The sequence below is a fragment of the Protopterus annectens genome, chromosome 1.part1, assembly GCF_019279795.1.
Source record: "Protopterus annectens isolate FY-2018-M chromosome 1.part1, PAN1.0, whole genome shotgun sequence".
NCBI classification, from domain to species: domain Eukaryota; kingdom Metazoa; phylum Chordata; order Ceratodontiformes; family Protopteridae; genus Protopterus; species Protopterus annectens.
The window spans coordinates 48,827,065-48,848,387 of NC_056726.1; the positions used below are offsets into that span (position 1 = coordinate 48,827,065).

The following is a 21,323-nucleotide window of genomic DNA, read 5'->3' on the forward strand; positions in this document are numbered from 1 at the left end:
TTTCCTCTCCTTTCCACGAGATGATATGGTGAGTGTATATTCCCTACTTGATGATCTAAAAGCCATAAATTCTTGGTTATTTAAAAAAACAGCTTCAAACTGAGACCATAGTAGTTCTTGCAACCCAGTTTCACAATGTATCATTGCATAAGCTGAGTTTGTTGAGAAGGTGCGTAATTGTTGAGTTATTTTACATTCTAGGTTAACACTCGAGGATCAGCTGCAATGAAATTCTTATGTTTCCATTTGTTGTTGAGCACTTCAGGGATTAAGTACTTGTTATCTCAAGCTGATCTCTTGATGTTTTTTTCATGACTTAGTCACTTTGAGGTTGGAATATTGCAGTGCCCTGTAGGTAAGATTTCCTAACACTGAGCCGTATTGCTTATAGATGGTTCAGAGCTCTGCTACAAAGCTTCTGGCTTGTACATCAAGGTATCTTCATGTTATGCCAGTTCGGAGCAGCCTGCATTGGCTTCCTGTGCTCCATAGGGGTCATATGCGTAGTTATAATGTTAGCATATTTCTCCACACAAAACCTGGGTCTCTCTTACTCAAAGGAGACAGTTGTGCCATATTACCCTGCTTGGGTTTTTCATACAGCCTCCTAGTGGCTGCTGGAGGTTTCATACGTATGTCTTTAAACTACTGAATTCCACTTACTTTCCTTTCAAGCGCTCCACTTAGTTCCTGTCTCTGGAGGGCATTTAAAACCTACCCTTATAAAATTACTTTTGAAGGGATTGGAATGGTGTGTAGATTAAGAATCTATTTTTACCAAGTATCATAAATTCAGGTTGTTCTTTGACTGCAGAGTAACTGTTAACGGACTTTCAGTAGGAACTGATGATAATGATGTTTTGGACTAACACACCAAAATATAGTTGAAAATAAAAGTAAATTTCTTATTTTTTTTTTTTTGTTTTAAGAGCTGTAATCTGCAAAAATGTATTATACTTGGAAGGAAGAAAATCTTTCTGGAACGGTGCATAGTTTTTCTTACAGTATAGTTGGCTCCTATCCTAGATAAACTGAGATGCAGATTGTGTTTAAATAAGCTGTAAATTATGATGAATTCTATGCTTAAACCCTGGGTTTCTAGGAAAATGTCCACTCCAGAGCCTTGACTATACTTGGGTGTATCTTTGTATGTACTTATCACCCACAGGGGTATGAGACATTCCTGACTCGGTTCAGTATAGCTTCCTGTCCTGTGAGCATCAGTCAAATTCCATTCCTTGTGCCACAAGCTGACCTGGACATGTGAGGGATAGGGGCTACAATCTTCTGTTACAGCAGTGAAAGGGCTTTTTATAAAAAAAATAAATAAATAAATAATTCCCTGAGCTGTTGGCAGGATATGTCCTAAGATTAGCTGTCAAAATGAGAGTGTAAACTTACATATCATCCTATCTAGACATGCTTGCATTTTCTGATGAGTTCAAGTCCAGCATGATTAGAACGACACCTCCTCCCACTGATGAACCAGTTGGCACTTGCTTGATTTTGCCATTTGAAATATATGTTCTGTATCCACGCTCAGACACTGGTCAGACATAGCAGAAAAGAAAAAGACTTTGCTAGTGGGATCAGTCTGTATTTACTACATTATTTGCTATGGTATGTGTGCACTTTTAAATCTTAAGGCACTATTCTTACATGTATGTATGAACAGCCCTGAGCAGTTCTAGGTAGTTTGACATCCAGGGTGAGTCAACAGGAGTTATATATATATCATAAAATAGAATCCTATCTATTTAGTTTATTTATTGGACCTGGTCCTCCTTACTCATTTGTTCCCTGGGGAAAAGACCACAGTTAAGCAGGTGAAGGAGCTGTCTTCAACACATTGGGGGTTAGATTTTGTTTGTAATCTTTACCATCCTCTTTGCATGCAAGGGGTTCATGTGCAGCAGGCATGTGTAATGTGCATTTATCCTTGTAAGCGGAGAACGGCATAATTAGTTAGCCCTAGCCTTAGCCCTCATGCAGTTTCCAGGTTCTGATAGGCATTCAGTCTTAGAGAGGATATCCAAGCACATGCTCCCACTCTCCTCTAAAAGAGAGACTAGTAAGTTTAGCTTCTATACTTCTCTTCTGCGCCACACCAGCTACAACAAGCACCTCAGCCATTAATCAAACTCAGTTTGACTGGTTTGTAGTCAAAGAAGTATCCCTATACCACCAGCGGTATGAGTTAGAATCCTAGATATTCACATACAACATATTGTTGTTTTAATTCTCAGATTGTGCCCATATTCATTATACATGAACACCCACAGAAACCCAAATGTATTCATTAAAGCTCAGCATCTCCATTTCAACCACCACCTTGTTGTTTGGATGTGGAAGAAAGCCAGAAACTTCAAGAAAAACCTACTTGTGCACAGAGGGGTTTATTTATTTGTTTATTTTCTGGAGTAGAGCACTGATCTCAATGGCCCTTTTTCAGACTCAGTCCTGGAGCGGTGTCTGGTTAAGTGACTTTGTCGCACGGTTAGGCAGTGGAGGCTGAAGGAATGAAAATCTGCACCTCTGGACCACAGGCTCATTAACAGCCCTTTAATCCTATAAGCCAACTGTCAAGACAGTTTACAAACTCGACACACTGGTGGTAGAGGGATACTGCTTTGACTACGAGCTAGTCAGTTTGAGTTTGATTAGTGGCTGAGGTGCTTGTTGTAGACATGAACCAAACCAGGGGCCCAAATTTAAATTAAAATAGTAGAATATGGAAATAATGTTTAGCTAACGTAAGTAGTGTGAAGGAGAAGCTAAATGCTCTAAGAGAGGACAGATTGCAAGACCCGGAATGAATCCCTCATGGATGCTAAGAAGTGTAACTGAAATCCTAGCACTCCTGTTAGGAAAGGGAAGTCTAGGATGAGTTGTTAATGAAAATCTCCGTCAACAAGTCTGAACTAAGGGGGGACCCTGGTAACTACTGATCAGTTAGCATTATATTTACTGTGGGAAAGGTCATGGAGAAAATGGTTTTGCCTGCCGGAAAGTGGTTCTGCAGTCTGGACCAGCATCAGTTTATACCAATAATGTAGTTTTGTTATTGGCTATCAACAGAAGTAAAAGGAGGACACCAACTCAGATAAGTGTTACTTAGTGGGACTTCATCAAGGCTGTTGATGTGATCCACATGGAGAACAGCTGCAGTAACAGGACATTTAATACATGTGCAGCAATACAAGTGTGATGACAGAAGTGACAACAGTGCAATATTTACATACTACAAATGAGGTGGAAGAAAAAACGGCAGTACAGTATTTACATTTGTAAGTATTTCTACAACTAGCTGGTTAACATTATTGTGGTTCTGCAACTTTCACAATTTGAGAGCTCACTTGTTTACAGAAGAGAGATAAGATTAGGCTTTGCATATGGTTCATTATTAAAAGGAGATGGAGGGGATATTGGACAGTATAGAAGATGGAAAGAGTGATGGGAAAATGAGAACAGAAGAGGGGAAGAGTAGCAGAGGAATTGAAAGAGGAGAGGATGACCAGGAGAAAAAAAGAAAGATTTTTCAGCCTGGTGTGTGCAAGTACAGAACAAGATTGGGTGAGAGAATCTTTTATTAAATGTTTAGAGATCTATCACTCACTTGTTTAATGCCAGTCGAGATATTGTTCTAAGCTTTGGCTACTGAGTTTGAGTACAGAGAATGTCTAACGGACTTTTGGATTTATAAATTGTAGGGAGTTGTTTTTCAGACATGCTAAGGGGGTGGTCAAGTAGGTAGTTTTCATGGAAATGTTAATGGAGATTCCTTGCATGCTGCTACAGTGGGTGATGGACACCCCACATGTAGTGATGCTAACAGTAGGTAAGATAAGTAGCAGAGGCTGAAGTTTGTGGGGTGGAAACATTGAGTACCTAGCAACCACACTAAGGCAGTGTAAGCAGACATTCTTCCACTTTCTGCTGCCTGTGTTTAATTGAATGGGAATACTGACAACTGATGAAAGTGGCACAGTGATGAAAATCATGGTAGTCATAGCTATACATGATGGACTAAATCAATAGCAGGAAACTACTGCTAGGGTTGCTGTGCATATTACTGCGGTTTTCAAAGATGGTATAGTTTACCAGCATAAAATATATATGATAGCTGCCAGCAAATATAGAAATAGGGAGGCCAAGATCCTGCAAATAATTCAGAAGGTATCTAGGACAATTTTCTGAGGGTCTGCCACCAATAGATGAAGTCCATATGGTTTTCACTTGTCACCAATGGACAAGGGAAATTCTTCATGTTTACAAATGATTAAATGAAAGCCAGAGACAGTAAACACTAAAGGGCTTTACAGTGTCAGTGACACAACAGGTAGCACACTCGCTTTCGGTGCAGAAGGCTGTGGGTTCTATATCCACACTAGGTATTTTGATTGCTGACACTACAGTGCAGCATAAGGGGGGGGGGGTGCTACACTTCTGAGTGTACTGTCCTTCTGATGAGCTGTGAAAACAAGGCCCTATCTCCTTGAGTTTGTGCTAGCTCAGATGGATGTAAAAGTTCCCATGGTACCTGTGAAAACGAGTAAGGGAAGTTCCTCAATGCTCTGACCAAATTTTCCCCAATAGTATAAATACCACCTCAGGTTTCTCCTGAAAAGGAGCTACTAGCCGAGTGGGACTAACCCGGTCACCAAAGGATAAATAAATAAAAATTAGCAGACGTCAAAGTAAGGAAAGTTAATCTTCTCTTTTCAGTTTAAATAGTTGAAAACCCAATCATGAATACTGATAAATTCATAATTTCTTAGCATTTTCACATCAGGTTTTCACTATACCTATGTAAATCCCCCATCTAGTGCTGACCCTTTAGTCACAACAGTTTGTGGACCCAAACCACATTCTCTGTAGTTATCTTATTTATTATGTAATTAATTAAAAAAATTAACAAACTGTGAAATTAATTTTTCAGCAAGGACTCCAAGACTGCTATGTTGAAAATCCATTGTGAAAATATTAAGAAATTTTGAAGTTCTGGGTGCTTAAATAGTTAAACAGATGTGACTTTCAGATTTGGTAGTATAATTTTAAGCTGTACATCTTTTATATTTTCACCGCAATTTTTCAAAGTACCACCACCTGAACTGTAATTTTGCAGTTTTTTTTTCCAACAAGCTGCAAACTGACTGCAGAAAGATATTTTAAAACGTCCAAATATCTGGTGCAGTGCTAATAGAAGTCCAGGAACCAAATGGAAAACTCGTCAAACAAGCCTGTATATGAAGTCCGTTTATTGCAGTAAAAACACACTAAGATTAAGTGCTTTCATCTTTCACATAGACTTCATCAGTATACAGGCTTGTTTGGTGTGTTTTCCATTTGGTTCCTGGTCTTATATTTTAAAACATGCACAATTACAGTTGTGAAGTTCTTGAACTTGAGTTGTAGGTGAGATATTGAAAATCTGATGTGAAAATATTAAGAAACATTTAAGTAATTGTTTTTTTTAATAATTAGAAATAATCTTTCAACATAAATTTTCAACATACTGTCACTGATTTCCCACCTCATTAACTTTGCAAACTGTTAAAACTGTTAGTGTGTGCAGTTCTGCCCAAAAACGTCAGTTCCTAAACCATTTGCAGAACAACATTTGTAGGCAGAGTTGTCCAAAGATTTTTGAATAGTTATTGAGGTGAGAACTGATGCACAGTATGTTGAACATTTGATGTCAAAATGTAAATAAACGATGAACTTGTAGGTGTTTTACCCATTTGTGTGCCCCCCATCAGCTGCCTGTCTGCACCATTTCACCTTAAGTGTTCCAGGTACTGCTTGCAGGGATGGGACTGGCACCAGTGGTGCATTGAGCCAAGGAGGTAGAGCCAAGCAGCCTGCAGCATCACATACCATGGTTGTGCATGTCTGATTTTTTTTTTTTTTTTTTTGTATACCCTTATTGGTGGAGCATCACCAGTAGCTCTGTCTCCCGTTAAATGCCATAGTTTACTGGTAACCTGCCCCATGATTATGGCACATCCCCATCATTGGCTGAAACACCCATCTTCTGGAGTTGGTAAACTGGCAGCACTACTCTTACCCACCCCCCGCTTTCCACCCCCTCCACTGCACAAGCCACTATTTAATCACAGGTCATCTGGGTCATAGTTAGGGCTCCATCCCTCTATACCATGGAGGTAGGAGCATAGGTGTTTATATTAACAGTGAAATTGTTAACTTTTGGCACCCCTTGTGTGCAGCTGTCTGCCTTGATTACCCACATCTAGAAAGTGCTCTCTTAATGTATATCTTCGGTGGCAGCATTATCCACATGATGACTTGGTGATGAACAGAGGCTGGAGCACTGCCTAAATAAATAAGTAGATAAAAACGTCTCTGTGAACTGATTGTCATCACTTTTTTCAGTTTACTGCTGTATCGTTAATTGTAAATTATTGAAATTATCATTTTTGTATAGATTCTACATTATTTTGACTGTGTCTTGTGTTTTTGCTTTCTTTCAGATAATGACCCTTCCTTCAACCATAAACAATAAACCAGCCTCAAAACAGATTTTTCTATTCACATATACAGTCAAAATGCAGCTGAGGTACTAACAGATAAGACAGCAAGCAGAACTGAGCAACAGCAAAAATGAATCCTGCCCAAGACCAGCCTCCTCCTACAGGAATGTTTAGCAATAACGATTATTTTTCCTGGAATGTGCGCTTCACTTTTATTGCCTGTGGATTTTTCTTTTATTTGTCAGTGTTTGTAGTTACCCATTTTCTTTCCCTTTATTTTTCAGCAACATATTTACTTTTAAATGCTAGGGAAAAGGTTTTTTGGATCCTGGCTGCTACTCGTGCTGTTTTTGGAGTACAGAGCTTAGGTGCAGGGCTGTATACTTTGCTTGTAGATCCAGTGCTTTCTGCGGACATAGCGACTGCACAGCAGGACTGGTCATGGTTTAACATTCTTATTGCAGCTGGGTTTTTCCTTTTTGAAAATGTAGCTCTTCATATATCGAATATGACTTTCAGAACATTTGACATACCTCTGGCTGTTCATCATTTCTTTGCATTTATGGGTTTTGCTTCTGTAGTGCTGTGCGACACAACTGGACATTATTTGGCAATGATTACACTCCTGATGGAAATGAGTACTCCATTTACTTGTATTTCGTGGATGCTTTTGAAGGTAGGTGTTAATCAATTACAAAGAATTTTAAATTTTAACTTTGGGATAATATGCGGTGTGTGCATGTGTGTGTATAATACATTTAGAATATATGTTTTTGCTATGCATGTAAACATGCTTGTATATGCATATTTGTACCTGTATATGTATGTGTGTGTATATATATATATATATATATATATATATATATATATATATATATACTCCGCTAATACAGTTCCTTCTACAACATAAGCTCCTCTCCAATACACAACATGGATTTAGACCATCACACAGCACTACCACTGCACTTCTCTCTTACACCAACATAATCAACCAGTACAGGAACAAAGGACTATTTGTATCCTCCATTTTCTTAGAGTTATCTAAGGCTTTTGACATGGTGAATCACAACATGCTTCTTCAAACCATATCAGAACTAAACATATGCCCATCTACTATACAATGGTTCACCAACTACTTATCAGGTAGTCAACAAGCAGTTATGTGGCAAGATAAACTATCCTCCTTACTGTCAGTCTCTGTAGGAGTTCCCCAGGGATCCATCTTAGGCCCACTATTGTTCTCCCTCTTCACCAACGACATCTCCTCAACCCTTCCCAAAGCCTCAGTAGTGCAGTATGCTGATGATACCACAATTATATGTGCCGCCCTCACGATAAACGAACTACACTCCCTTACCCAGACTAACTTCTCCCAAGCTGAAACCTGGTTTGCCAACATCAAACTTATACTCAGTCCAAATAAAAAACTGATCCTCTTTAAACCTGGCAGACCCCATCCTTTAAATGAAAACTTTAACTTAATAGCCGAAGGTGATATCCAAATAAAACCTACATTACACACAAAACTACTTGGTGTTGAAATCGACAACCAGCTAAAATTCAACATCCATATAGCCCAGACTATCAAGAAAGTCAACAAAAAGCTAGGACTTCTCTATAGAAACAAATAATTCATGACTAAACAAACCAAAGCTACTATCACTAGAACCCACCTCTTGTCTATACTGCTCTATACCTCCCCCACACTAACCAACCTGAACCAAAAAGAACTAAATACAATGGAATCCTTTTGTAACAAGATTGCCAAGTTTGCCACAGAATCCACACATATAGGTCCCATCACTGTTTATCCTTAAAGCAACTCAAATGGCTTGAACTGCCACATGCACTACTATTCAATCAAATCTCAACAGCACAGAAACTCTTTTACCAACCAGATTTAACCCCGGCACTCCAACATCTAATTCAGCCATATCCAGCTCCAGAGAGCTAAGATCCAGTAACCAGAACCTAATAAAGGTTATTAGATACAAAAATGAAGCAGGTAAATCTCTGTTTGCCTGTACAATTGCCCAAACTTGGGATCCTCTACCAGGCCACATAACTTCTACTACCTCAACTAAAATATTCAAACACAACCTTAAAAACCACTATACTAACAATTGGCTCTGCTCATGCTACTCCCCTGGGTAAGCCACACTAATAATCTGCTAACTTCTCTGTCAAAACTAGCAACTACCATCCTCTACAGGAATAAACATTTAAATCTCTATAAACTTCACTGTATTAGTTAACATTCTCAACTTTTTTAAAGCAACAACAATCCCTATGCTAGCTGTATCTTACTTACATGGACAACTGTAATTGCTGTCTGAACAAAAAATATTGACTTTACCTATTCCTTTGTGTCATGACTTTATACTTACTTGATATTTTCATAAGATTGTTGTATAAATGAAACTGTTATGTGTAACATAGACCCTGCATTGTACTTCTTCCTAGAACTATTTTGGAAATTATACTTTGAGCTTTTTTGCTTTACCTGTTTTGTAAATGATACTTGGAGCTTTTCTCCCCGGGCCTCCACTGAAAATGGACCTGTGTCCAGTCGGACTATTCCGATAAACAAATGTCAAATAAATAAAATAAAAAATATATGTGTGTGTGTGTGTGTGTGTGTGTGTGTGTGTGTATTTATGTAAGTGTTTTAGATGTTTCAGGCAGTAGACAACAAAGTTATTACGTGAATTGTAATTTTATTCAAAAAAGCATAAAAAACTTGCAGACTTTGCCAGGACAGGAACCTGAAGGTGTTCACTGGTAGAAAGTAAAACTTCAACTGAGTAGAGTAGTTTATGTCACGAAAAGCAGTAGTTCAGTTTATTAACCATGCCCATGAAAACTACCCAACGGAGGTGCTATCGCACAGAGAGCTTACAGTCCCAATATATCTTTGTGAAATGCGGTGAAATGGAAACAGTTTTTTAAGTCTTTACTCACCCGGGCTTGCTCTGGCAAAATACAAAGTTCTTTAAGCAGTGCTTTCTGGGCAAGTAAATCAGAAGTCTTTAGCAAACGAGCAAAATTTCTTAAAAAGTATTTTGTTAAACAAACAAAATCAGAAGTCTCTAGAATGCAAATAAAGTCTGTTAAAACAATACATTGTTGGGTGAATAAATCCCAAAGTCTCTGGCATAGAAATCCTTTTCATTCAAACAACTCTGGATGCTAACCACCAGGACTTCCACAGACAGTACCAAAATCCAAAACCAAGACTCCCATTTCAGAGCCGACTGCTTCGGCTTTGGTGCATGTCTCCTTTTTAAAAAAACTCCAGACTTCTGTGGACTTTTAAACAAGTGACTTCTGCCATATTCTGAATTCACCCTATTTATAAAGATGCCAGTGTCTTGCTCCCTGTCATTACCTGCTTACATGTAATAGTGTTAAGCGGACAAGTCCTATTCCCTGCTTGAATGTATTTGTCACACTGTAATCCAATGTCCCTTCTTTCACATACTCCACTTTTGTTTTGAATTTATCACTGGCTTACCAAATGGCCCTACCTATGCCATTCATGTCTGCAGGAAGATCTGTGAGCCATAGACAGACTATCCACATTCTGATGATGATGGAAATGAAATCTGAATGGTAGGAATGCTGCAGCCCTGCTTCATGTATTTCTGTTACATATTCTTTGCTACGTAATTTGTGCCATTTCCATGTACTCCCACACAGTGATGCCTTAGTAGTCTCATCTTTTATTGGACACCAGCATAATGCTCTATTGCATTCTTAAAAGGGTTTCCTCTTTCTCCCAGGTTTCTTTTACTATGTCCAGCAGCCCTCTAAGGTGCCAAACACAATAATTTACTGGGAAAGAGTACCACTTTCATGGAGAATATCAAATAGTGCCATAGCTGGTCTCAGTTTTTCCTGTCTTTCTTTATTACTTTTTTGTAGGCTTTAGGGTCGTGCTGACCATTCCACCAAACCTTTTTTCTGATCTTGGTAAATGTGAGTTGTTAGCTGTTTCACTTTGGAGCTTCAGTAGTAATGCCACACATTCTTGGACATAAAAGGTTAACTTGATGCATTAAAATCTTTGGTCAGCTTCCCCAGGAGAATAACAGTACTTGTCTGATGGAAGTAGCTTCAGGAAGCCTAGTAATGTAGTCTAAGATTACCAAAATATACTGTTGTCCATTGCTGAAACTAATCAATGGTCTCTCAAAGTCCATTGCCATTCTTTCAAATGACACCACAGTCATTGGCATTAGAATTGAGATTTTTATATCCTTGGTTTGTGTCTGTGTTGTGACATTCAAGCAGCTGACACAGTAGTTCTCAATCTCTTTCATTAAACCTGGTCAGTAGACCTTGGCTAGGGCATTTACTTTAGTCTTGTTTATAATGCCCCCCCCCCCCCCCGTACATGGCTGGTTACAGTTATTGTGCTAAATGATTTGAGTTTTATCAACTGTCATCTAATCTGTTCAGTCTTTTTTGCTACCCTGTATAGTAGGGCACGTGTATCTATATGTGCAGACTGATAGGGGTCCAAAATGGAATCGCCCACCACTGCCCTGGGTACTTTCTCTGTGGCTTGGCTCAGTGTCTCATCCTCTCACTAGTCCTTCCTAAAGTTCAAATGACCTACTAGAATCTTTTTCACTTTTTTTATATCCTGAGAGATAGAAGGGTCTACCCCCTCCTCCATTAAGGCAGGTGAGGGGTTCTACATATCCCACTCTCTGAGGAATTAACTCCAGTGCACCAAAGGACTCTCACTGTTTTCCCTTTTGCTTCACTCTTTGAGGGGCTTTTCTTTCTGTGATCCTTTAATGTAATTGTACCTCAGCTGCATTTTTCTCTGGTTATTCTATTGTTTCCTAAAACTTCCTTCCATCCCTGTGTAATTACAACTGTCTCTGTCCCAGATGCTCACCTAGCTCCATCCACTGTAACTCCAGTTTTCATATAGCTACTGCCATTACTATTCTCTGGGTTGGTGAATGTACCGTGGTCCTTTAAACTGACAATGGTTTGATTCCAACTCTGTAACAGGAGCGGGATACATTCTCCTTCCAGTATTTATGCAGGTCCTTAAGGAAGGAGAAATCCTTCCATGTGATTATATTATAGATGAAATAGCACACCACAGCCACCAATTGTATGACTTTCACAAAGTGGATCTATACCTCCACCATTGTGACTGAGTAGTACTGTCTCACCTTCGCTCTCTTTCTCTTCCTCTTTTTGTCAGTCTGTGGATGCACACAAGCTCAATGGATTTCAGTGTGGGTGTAATCTTTTAACAAATATACTGGGTTTTTATGAATGTAATCATGTTGCCAGAATTCAGCAGACTCTGAATCTCCTCTGTCTGTTTTCACTACGAGACAGTTAATCAGTTTTGCAGTAGTATTAAGGAGTGTGGTTTCAACCAAACTGATTACCACTTGATCCCATTCCATGGCCTCTTCACCCACCCCACATCCTTAGTGGCTTGTATGTAAGTGTCTAACTTATTTCCCACTACTTTGCCAGTCTATTCCCACTTTATGTACTTCAAGCAGAGGACAGAAGACATGGTCCACTTTCATCTTGTTCGCAGTTTTATCTGCTGATTTATTTAGTAACTCATCAGACGTATTCTCCTAACCGTATTCTTTCTATGAAAGTCATAAAACGTTCTGTGTCTTGTCAGTCAGTTTAACAGTTGCTGGGAAAACTCTACTAAACCTGCCTATTACAGGTATTTCTAACATAGGTTCATAGTACTAAGCTAACTGCCCTTGCGAGCCATTTTAAGCCTAGCCAATTATCCCTTGTGAGACTCAAACCCTGCACCTTGTGTTTTAAGGCAAACACCTTAACCATTAAGCCACCCTCCCACATCACTTCCTTAAGTATGTAAACTGTACTTCTGGGTCTAATCAAAATATTTCAAGGTATTTCAGTTCTAGCAGTTGTGCTGCTACAATTCTAAATCTGGAAAAAGTCCATTCATGAGCATTATGTGGTTATATATATATATATATATATATATATATATATGTTTTATGTATGTATGTGTGTATATATATATATATATATATATATGTGTGTGTGTATGTATGTATATATATCTATATATATATATATATATATATCTATATATATCTATCTATATCTATCTATATATATATATATATATATATATATATATATATATATATATATATATATATATATATATATATATATAAAATGTATTTATTTATTTTACATTTGTTGACCGGGAAAGTCCAACTGGGTTTATGCCCATTTTCAGCGGAGGCCCAGGGAGAAAAACTCCATATATTCAGACATATGAGATTTACATAATATGAGTAAAATCTAGCATATCAGATGAAAAAAGAAACAGTATAATTATAGTAAAGACACAGTTCAACAGGAGAAAGTACCTATATGTCAGAGTATAATATCACAAGGAAGGCTCCATATATTCAGACAACCAAATTTCACATATAATCTAGCATTTCAGAGGGGAAAAAACAGCATATTTATAGTAAAGACACAATCTGACAGGTAATGACATATGTCAGAGTATAATAACAATATAAGGTCCAAGACATTTTCCTAGTAGTATTAATTTCTCACATAGAGAAAAGAGTAAACATCGTACTGCAATCATCTGCTAGTTAAAGGACATGAAATAGTAATGAAATACTGATAAGCTGTTGACAGCTAATAGTAGAGCTGGTAGCTAACACATTCTGGCTAGGCTTATAAATGCCTTCGGGCAGATAGCCTAGTTCCAACCTATAATCTAAGGGAGCGGCGAAAGCCAACACATTCTGGCTAGGCTTATAAATGCCTTCGGGCAGATAGCCTAGTACCCACCTATGAAACCTATAAGTGGTACAGGAGAAGGGGGGGGGTAGTTGGGGTATGGACAAGGACATAGCCAGTGAGATTTTAGGTGTGCTTTAAGAGCATTTTTGAAGAGACTGCTGGAAGGGAGGGTAGTTATGGCAGTGGGAAGTGAGTTCCAAATTTTGGATATGGAGTAGGAAAATAGTGCTTCCTCTGCAGAGTTGTTGGGTTTGGTGACTTGGAGTAGATTTTTCTTGCAGGAGCGAAGGGGTCTGGAGGATTGGTAGGGTTGGAGAAGTGTATAAAGTGAGGGAATTTTAAGACGGTGGTTTACAAGTTTATGAGCAAAGGTAAGTTGGTTAGGTGTAGGAGTTGAGGGAGCTCAAGCCAGTCTAGATTTCTATGGGAGACACAGTGGTGACTGAGGTGGGAGTCCCCTGATGCAAAATTTGCAATTTTATTGTAGCAGGCTTCGAGTTTCTTTTGGTCTGATTGTCAAAGATTTGTGAGTATGGGTGATGTATAGAGTAGGGTTGAGATTAGTTGGGAAGTTGCGGTAGAGATTCTGGTTGGTTTGGTTAGGTATTGTTGGTTTCCATACAAGGCACCCAGTTGTTTGTGGACTTTTTTTATTGTGAGTGATATGTGAGTGTCAAATTTGAGTTTGTTGTCAGTCTGTACACCAAGTAGCTTAGTGTGGGCTGTTGGTGAGATGGAAGTGTTGTCTTTGGCAAGTATGTTGAAATGGGGGACGTTCAGGGTAGATTTTGGTCTTATTTGGGTTGAGGAGGAGTTGAGCATTTAATAGCCAACTTTCAACAGAAGAGAAAGATGCTTGAGTGATCTGTTGTAGTTCTGTTAGAGCTGGAGCTGAGCAGATGAGAGTGGAGTCATCTGCATACTGTATGAGGGAGGCATGTTTGGTGGCGGTGTGCAGGTCATTGGTAAAAATGGAGAAAAGCAAGGGGCCAAGGTGGAGCCTTGGGGAACCCCGAGAGTAACAGGGAGGTGAGGGGATAGATTGTTGTGCCAGACAACTGACTGCTGGCGGCCGTGTAAATAGCTGTGGAACCAATTGATGGCAGGTATGGAAAAGGAGAGGTTGGAGAGTGCAGAGAGTAGAAGATCATGTGATACAATATCAAAAGCCTTTGATAGGTCAAGAAATACAGCAGAGGAGAAAAGGCCATTGTTTTTACGTTGGAGAATGGTGTTAGTGAAGGAGAGCAGAGCATTTGTGGTGCTATGGTGTGGTTTGAAACCATGCTGTGTGTAGGAGAGGAGATTATTGTCTAGGAGATAATTGGAGATCTGTGAGCTGATACATTTTTCAAGTATCGTGTAGAGAGGCGAGAGGATGGCAGTGGGGCAGTAGTTGGAGATGTCTGTTGAGGGGCCGCCTTTGTGTAGAGGTATGATGTGGGATATTTTCCATAAGGGTGGCACATAAGACTAAGATATGGAGTGGTTGATTAATATGGAGATGGGATAAACTAAAACATCAGCTGCTATTTTTAGGTATTTTGTGGGCAGGTTGTCAGCTGCTAGCCTTTTGAGTTTAAGTTTTGTCAGTAGTTTTTTTATGTTGGAGGTGGGTACTGTGGAAAGGAAGAAGGGAGGGAGGGGTGGAGTTGGTTTGGGTGTGGGGGGTGTTGATGTAGGGAAGTGTTTTTTAGTTAGGGATAGAACGGTCTCTGTAAAATGTTTGTTGAAAGTAAATGTTTGTTGAAAGAGTCAGCTATGCTACAGGTGGAGAGAGCATTTGTGGTTGGTGGGGGGGGTGTTTACCTTCACTGGGCAGAGGATAGAGTTAATTGTGGACCAGAATTGCTTTGGGTTATTTTGAGAGGAGTTTAGGGATGTCTGATAGAAAAGGGCTTTGTCTGCTTTTACTTGCTTTTTGACTTTGTTACGTAGTTCAAGGAATAGTTGCCTATCTGAGGGGTTTTTGGTTGTGCGCCATTGTTCCCATATTTTATCCCTGGATTTCATAAGGTCTTTGGTGGTTTTTTGTAGCCAGGGGGATTTTTTAGTTTGGATTTTGATGCATCTTTGGGGGGCATGGACGTTAAGGATGTTGACGAAAATGCTGTTGAAGTAGTGGACTGCTTCATCTAGGTTGAGGTATTTTAAGGGTGACCAGTTTATTTTTTGTAGGGAGGTGGTGAAGGAGCTGGAGTTGAATTTAGCTTTGCAGCGAATGTGTCAGCGGACAATGCATTTGCTGCTATTTATGTGGTGGTTTAGTAGGAAGGTTGGGGAGTGGTCACTTAGGGAGGCAGGTAAGAGTGAGAATCTTTGTTGACTAGGGCCCAATCAAGAATGGTGTGATTATTGAGGTTTTTATTTATCCTGGTTGGGGATTGTATAAGCCATGAGAAGCCATGGAGATCTAGGTGAAGTGCTGGGAGTTTATTATTGCAGGATAGCCAGTTGATGTTAAAGTCACCGAGTATGATGGTTTCTTGGGGTAGGGAGAGATTGGCCCAGTTTAATAGGTTTTCAAGGGGGGGGTATATTTTGGCCTGGAGGGAAGTAGCAGCCTATTAAGTTGATTGCTTTCTTCGGATTTAATTTTAGGGTAGCATAGAGGATTTCTTCCTTGTCAAGCTGGGGAGCTGACTGGGTGAGAATTTGGATATTGAGGTGATGTTTATGCATCAGTGCCACTCCTCATCCTTTTCTGGGTATTCTGTCCTTGTGGAGGATGTTATTATCCAGGTGGGAGTATTTCTTCACTTTTTATGTGATGTTTAAGCCAAGATTCGTTTAGGATAAGGACATCAGGGGAATACAGGTGTATGTATGCCTGGAGGTCTTGGATTTTGTTACAGATGCTTCTGATGTTGAGACATAATGAGGAGGTATGTTGGCTTTTTATTAAGTGTGATTTGGGTGATAGCGTAGCTATTTGGAGGGGGGCTTGTGGAGAGGTTGGAGAAACTGGGGCCAGGGTTAGGGTGCATGTCTCCACTGAGAGTAAGTTTAGAGAGAATGCGGAGGATATGTTTTATATATGCAGTGAAATGCTTGTGGTATTTTAAGAATAATTTGCATTCAGATGAGGTGAGGGCTTGGTAATTAGGTAAGTGTGGTGGAAGGAGGCATTTTGGGGTTGGAGTAGTGATATTGTGTGGTGGGAATTTGAGAGGGGTAGTTGACAGAATGCAGTGGAAGTGGTTGGGAGAACTGACTGAAATGTCTTCATAAGATGTAGTAAATGCTAGAATAGTGCAGCAAAAGATTATAATTGTAGTAGTAACATGACTGTGTTGGGATTAGGATGTATGATAAGTAGGAAGGAGGAGTAGAGGGGTGGAGATTATGGGAGGTATGAGTTGATTGGTTGTATATTAGTGGGAGCGGTCTTTTGCTAGATTAAATTTGAGTACAGCTGGGGTGGGAGGGATTTGGGGTAGGGAGGAGGAGCGGAGTGAGCAGAGTGAACAGAGTGGGCTAAAACCTTTGGCAAGGATTGCAGGGTAAGTGATAAATATAGTCTGTTTGGGCTATACTTGATTTCTGTAGCCAAATTCAAACGTTTCCACTGGGAATGACTGTAATGCAAATTATTAGGCAGTGGGCATAAAGGTGGGGTTGGCTAAAGAGGGTTTCAGGTGGGGACAGCGTTGGTCTGATTGAGTGTGTGCTACCCTACATATAAGGAAAGTTGAACACATACACTGTTCTTTGCAGTGTAATGTTAATGGGAGTAAGTCAGCAGAAACCCTAGATTACCCAAGTAGAAATTAAGATTTAAAAGTCCTGCAAGGAAAATGCAGGGTGGGGATGCAGGTCCTAGAGTTCAAGTCTCAGATTGGTATTGTACAAAGTGTCAGGAATACAAAGATATTTAAATGTAAACCTACACAGGGTGCTTGTAAGACACCACACCAAAAGATAAACTTTTAAAGTATCCTGTTTAACTGAGAGGCAGCTTGCAGATAGGTACAGAGAACAGGAATCAGCACACTGTTGCAGTATAACTCAAAGTAGCTGGTAGGTAGAGTAAAGTTAGAGACATACACACATCTAGGACACCACAGTAGTTAAATCCAGCAGTGAAGATTTTAGATTTAAAGATGGCTGCAAGCTATCACGTATACATACATGTGTGTGTGTGTGTATGTGTGTGTGGGTGTGTGTGTATATATATATATATATACATATATATGTGTGTGTGTGTGTGTGTGTGTGTATATATATATATATATATATATATATATATATATATATATATATATATATACACACACACACACACATATATATAAATACAGATGTATACATGCACGTATATATATATATATATATATATATATATACACATGCACATATATATATATATATATATATATATATATTTATATACACACACACACATTATATACATGCACGTATATATATATATATATATATATATATATATATATATATATATATACATATCTATATGTATCTATATATATATCTATATATATATATATATATATATATATATATATATATATATATATATATATATAGCTTGCAGTTTTATTTAGTAGGGGACAAATACTGTTTTCCACATAGTAATAATGAATATTCAGTAATGAATTCAGGGCTGTGTTACAATTTTCTGAGTTGCCCATACCTTACTTGGATAGAGGGAGGTTTCTCTGTTCACCTGAGAGACAGGGAGCTTTAAGCAGCCATCTGTCCCTGGAGGAGTGGTTCCAGCCCAGATGTTAGTAGTTTATAGGCCATTTTGGGCTAATTTCTATCTCTTTCATTTCCCTGCTGTAAAAACTACGTTTGCATGGTTTTGCATGTCTGGGCAGCGCCGGTTAGCTAGGGCTAAATTTATTCCAGCTCCACCAAGTCTCCTCTTCAGTTTTCCTCTTGAAAGTAGTCTGACTGTCAACCTAAGCACTTAAAAAACATCCTACAGTCCAGCACTTGCTCAGACCTAATTGCAAGCACTAATATACCCCAACACTTGATTGCCCAGCAGGGCAAGGTTCATTATTCACCCCTCACCAACCAAGCGACTAAGCAGCTCATCCTACTATTCAGGCATGACCAAAGGTCAATTTCAGGTATACTCTCCAGTCCAGCTGGTGAACCTGGGTATCCTGAGGCAATGTTATAACTGCCTCATGTACACAGACAACCCTCTCCTCCTACCACAAAACATTAACATATGCGAGAGATGCAATTATATAGCTAAATTGGAGGCTAAGCTCTCTCCACCCAAGACTGGAACAGGCAGTCATGAGGAGAAGGTTAACACTTGCACCACACCTCCAGCCTCACATAGACATACTAAACCAGCACTGGTAAAAAATACACATAAATGCACAAAATCATACTCGGAGGCTCTAAATAAAAACCTGCAAAAGCATCAGAGACCTCCAAAGCAGGCACCCAAAAAGCCTGCACCTCCCGTCACAAACCAGACAACACATAAAACACAAAATCAGTGCCGCACAATCACAGCCCTTAAGGCAAAATAACATACCTAACACACTAGTAATAGGCAACTCTGTAGTCAGGCACACTGACGTCCCACTCACTAGGCTGGACAAGGAGAAAGGTTACTGTTAGCTGCCTGTCGGGAGCCAGAATCCGCCACATAACACAAGCACTCAGGTCACTCCAGAACAAGTACAAATATGACTCTGTCGTTGTTCATGTTGGTGTGAATGACCTGAGACGTACCTCCCTGGACTACATGAGAAGAGACATGGAAGAGCTCTCTGATCATGTAGCCCAGGCAGGTATGACCCTGAGTAGCATCCTGCCCTCACCAAGAATGATACCGCAGTATAAAGAAAAAATGATCAATTTCAACAATTGGCTAAGCTTCTGGTGTCATTCAAAGGGGATCCAGTGTCTGTCAGCCTGGGATGACATGCTCGACAATCCTCGTTGCTTCACAAGAGACTGCTTGCACCTGTCACCCCCAGGCTTTCAAATACTGGCCAAGGCTGTTGCTGCCCCCCATAGTGCCTTTTTTAGGCAAGGCTCAAAAGTCAAACCCACCTCCGTAAACAGCACAAATAAAAATATTAGGGTTATGCTACTCAACGCCAGGAGTTTAAATCTCAAAATGCATGTGCTCAAAGCACTCCTCATTATGGAGAACATCAACATATGTGCAGTAACTGAAACCTGGTTCAAGGCTCCACAGAGCACCCCAGCATTACCGGGCTACAACTCATACCACACATTTCGGCCACAGAACATGGACCGAAACACGGGGCTGTATCCATATCCATCAAGGATACCTACACCTCCAGGTTAGTGGCGCAGCATGATACCTCCGAGATCATCCATGTGCAACTAACATCAGGCATATCTGCAATGCCAGTTGTGGCCTGCTGCAGATCACCATCCATGACCCAGGACCACCACACTGCCTTTCTGGACACACTGGAAAACATGAAGGTCCTACCGAACACCCTGATATTGGGCGATTTCAATTAAAAAAACTACTCTAGTACAAACTCCCAGGTCCAGCGCTTCCTGGAATTTATCAACTCAAATGCCTTAGATCAGCTGGTAAACTCCCCTACCAGAGGTGAAAGGATATTGGACCTGGTCATCACCAACATGGGCGACAGGTGTTCCATACCGGAGGTCAACCCGTCACTGGTTAGATCAGACCGTAAACTAATCACTCTGGATGTCCACACCATACCACCACCTCCAACCAAGGAAACCACAGTGAAAAACTTTTCTATACCAGACTTCACCGTACTTAAAACAGAGGTGGTAAGTTTCACAGCCCCCCACGCTAAAGGACAACAGTGTCCAAGATGCATGAACCTTTATAAATGCACTGTATAAGCACCTACAAGGATGCATGCACCGTGCCATCCCTAGCAAAACCAAGAAACCCGTCTGGTGGATCCCTGCCATAAACAGGCTATACGATAGAAGGAGGACACTAGTTCAGAAAAAAAGCAAAGCCCAAGAAGGAAAGACATCCCTGATCAGTATCAGTAAGAAACTAAGGTCCCTCATAAAATCCTCCAAGGCTAACTTCGAAAGAAAAATAGCCAAGGATTTGAAAAATAACCACAAAGCCTTCTTTAGCTATGTCAAGAATCTAAGTGGCAACTCGCAGGTGTGCTCTGAGCTAGTGCATAATAGCACAAAATATACTGAACCCACTGATATTGCCAACATCCTGGCAGATAGATTCAGTGCAAACTTCACCCCGCTCTCACCCCCAAAAGGGCCCACAACAATACCGGAAAAGTGTATTGTCCCAGAAATCACAGACGCACAGGTGAAAACAGCCTTTTCAAAAGCTAAAAGCATAGCGTCAGTGGGGCCAGATGGTGTCCCAGGCTGCGTCTTGCACGAACTACAGAGCGAACTAACCCCCCACCTAAACACACAGTTCAGCCTCAGCCTCTCCACAGGCTACGTGCCCATAGAATGGCGCCAGCAACGGTTATTCCACTCCACAAAGGAGGGGCCACAATTGACCCTGGTAACTATCGCCCCATAAGCCTGACTAGCCTGGTCTGCAAGGCTATGGAGTGCATCGTCATGGAACTCAATTAACAAAGACATTGGGAACCTCCAAACATTTGACCCGACCCAGATCGGCTTTGTTAAGAGCAGATCATGCCTACTAAACCTGATTGACTTCTTCGAGACGGTCACCAAGGCCATAGATGAGGGGAAGGTAGTTCACACAGCCTACTGCGCCAACGCTTTTGACACCATTCCCCACTCAGGAATTGTAGAAAAACTAACCAGCCTGAACATAAACCCCTACGTCACAAGATGGGTTGCCAACTGGCTTACAGACTGAACTCACACGGTAAGAATAGCGGGCTCCAAGTCCAACTCTAAACCAGTCACAAGTGGTGTCCCACAAGGCTCAGTCCTGGGACCCCTACTGTTCAGCATATAATTCTCAGAAGTACAGGCAAACACAAGAGGACTATGACTAACCAAGTTCGGCCCGGGATAAAACCTTTTCAAAACTGGGAAACCCCTTTAACTGCCCAC

General features: G+C 40.2%; 1 protein-coding gene across 2 annotated transcripts in view; it reads left to right on the forward strand.

The window, feature by feature from the left end:
* The window catches only part of CLN8 (CLN8 transmembrane ER and ERGIC protein), a 628,289-nt gene that overhangs the window by 236,942 nt on the left and 370,024 nt on the right, over positions 1-21,323 (forward strand). For both annotated transcript variants that reach the window (XM_044073532.1, XM_044073538.1), the window contains one exon: positions 6,492-7,167. In XM_044073532.1, coding sequence (XP_043929467.1) covers positions 6,622-7,167 — 546 coding nt within the window. In that variant the 5' untranslated portion in view covers positions 6,492-6,621. The remainder of the gene's footprint in view (positions 1-6,491; positions 7,168-21,323) is intronic.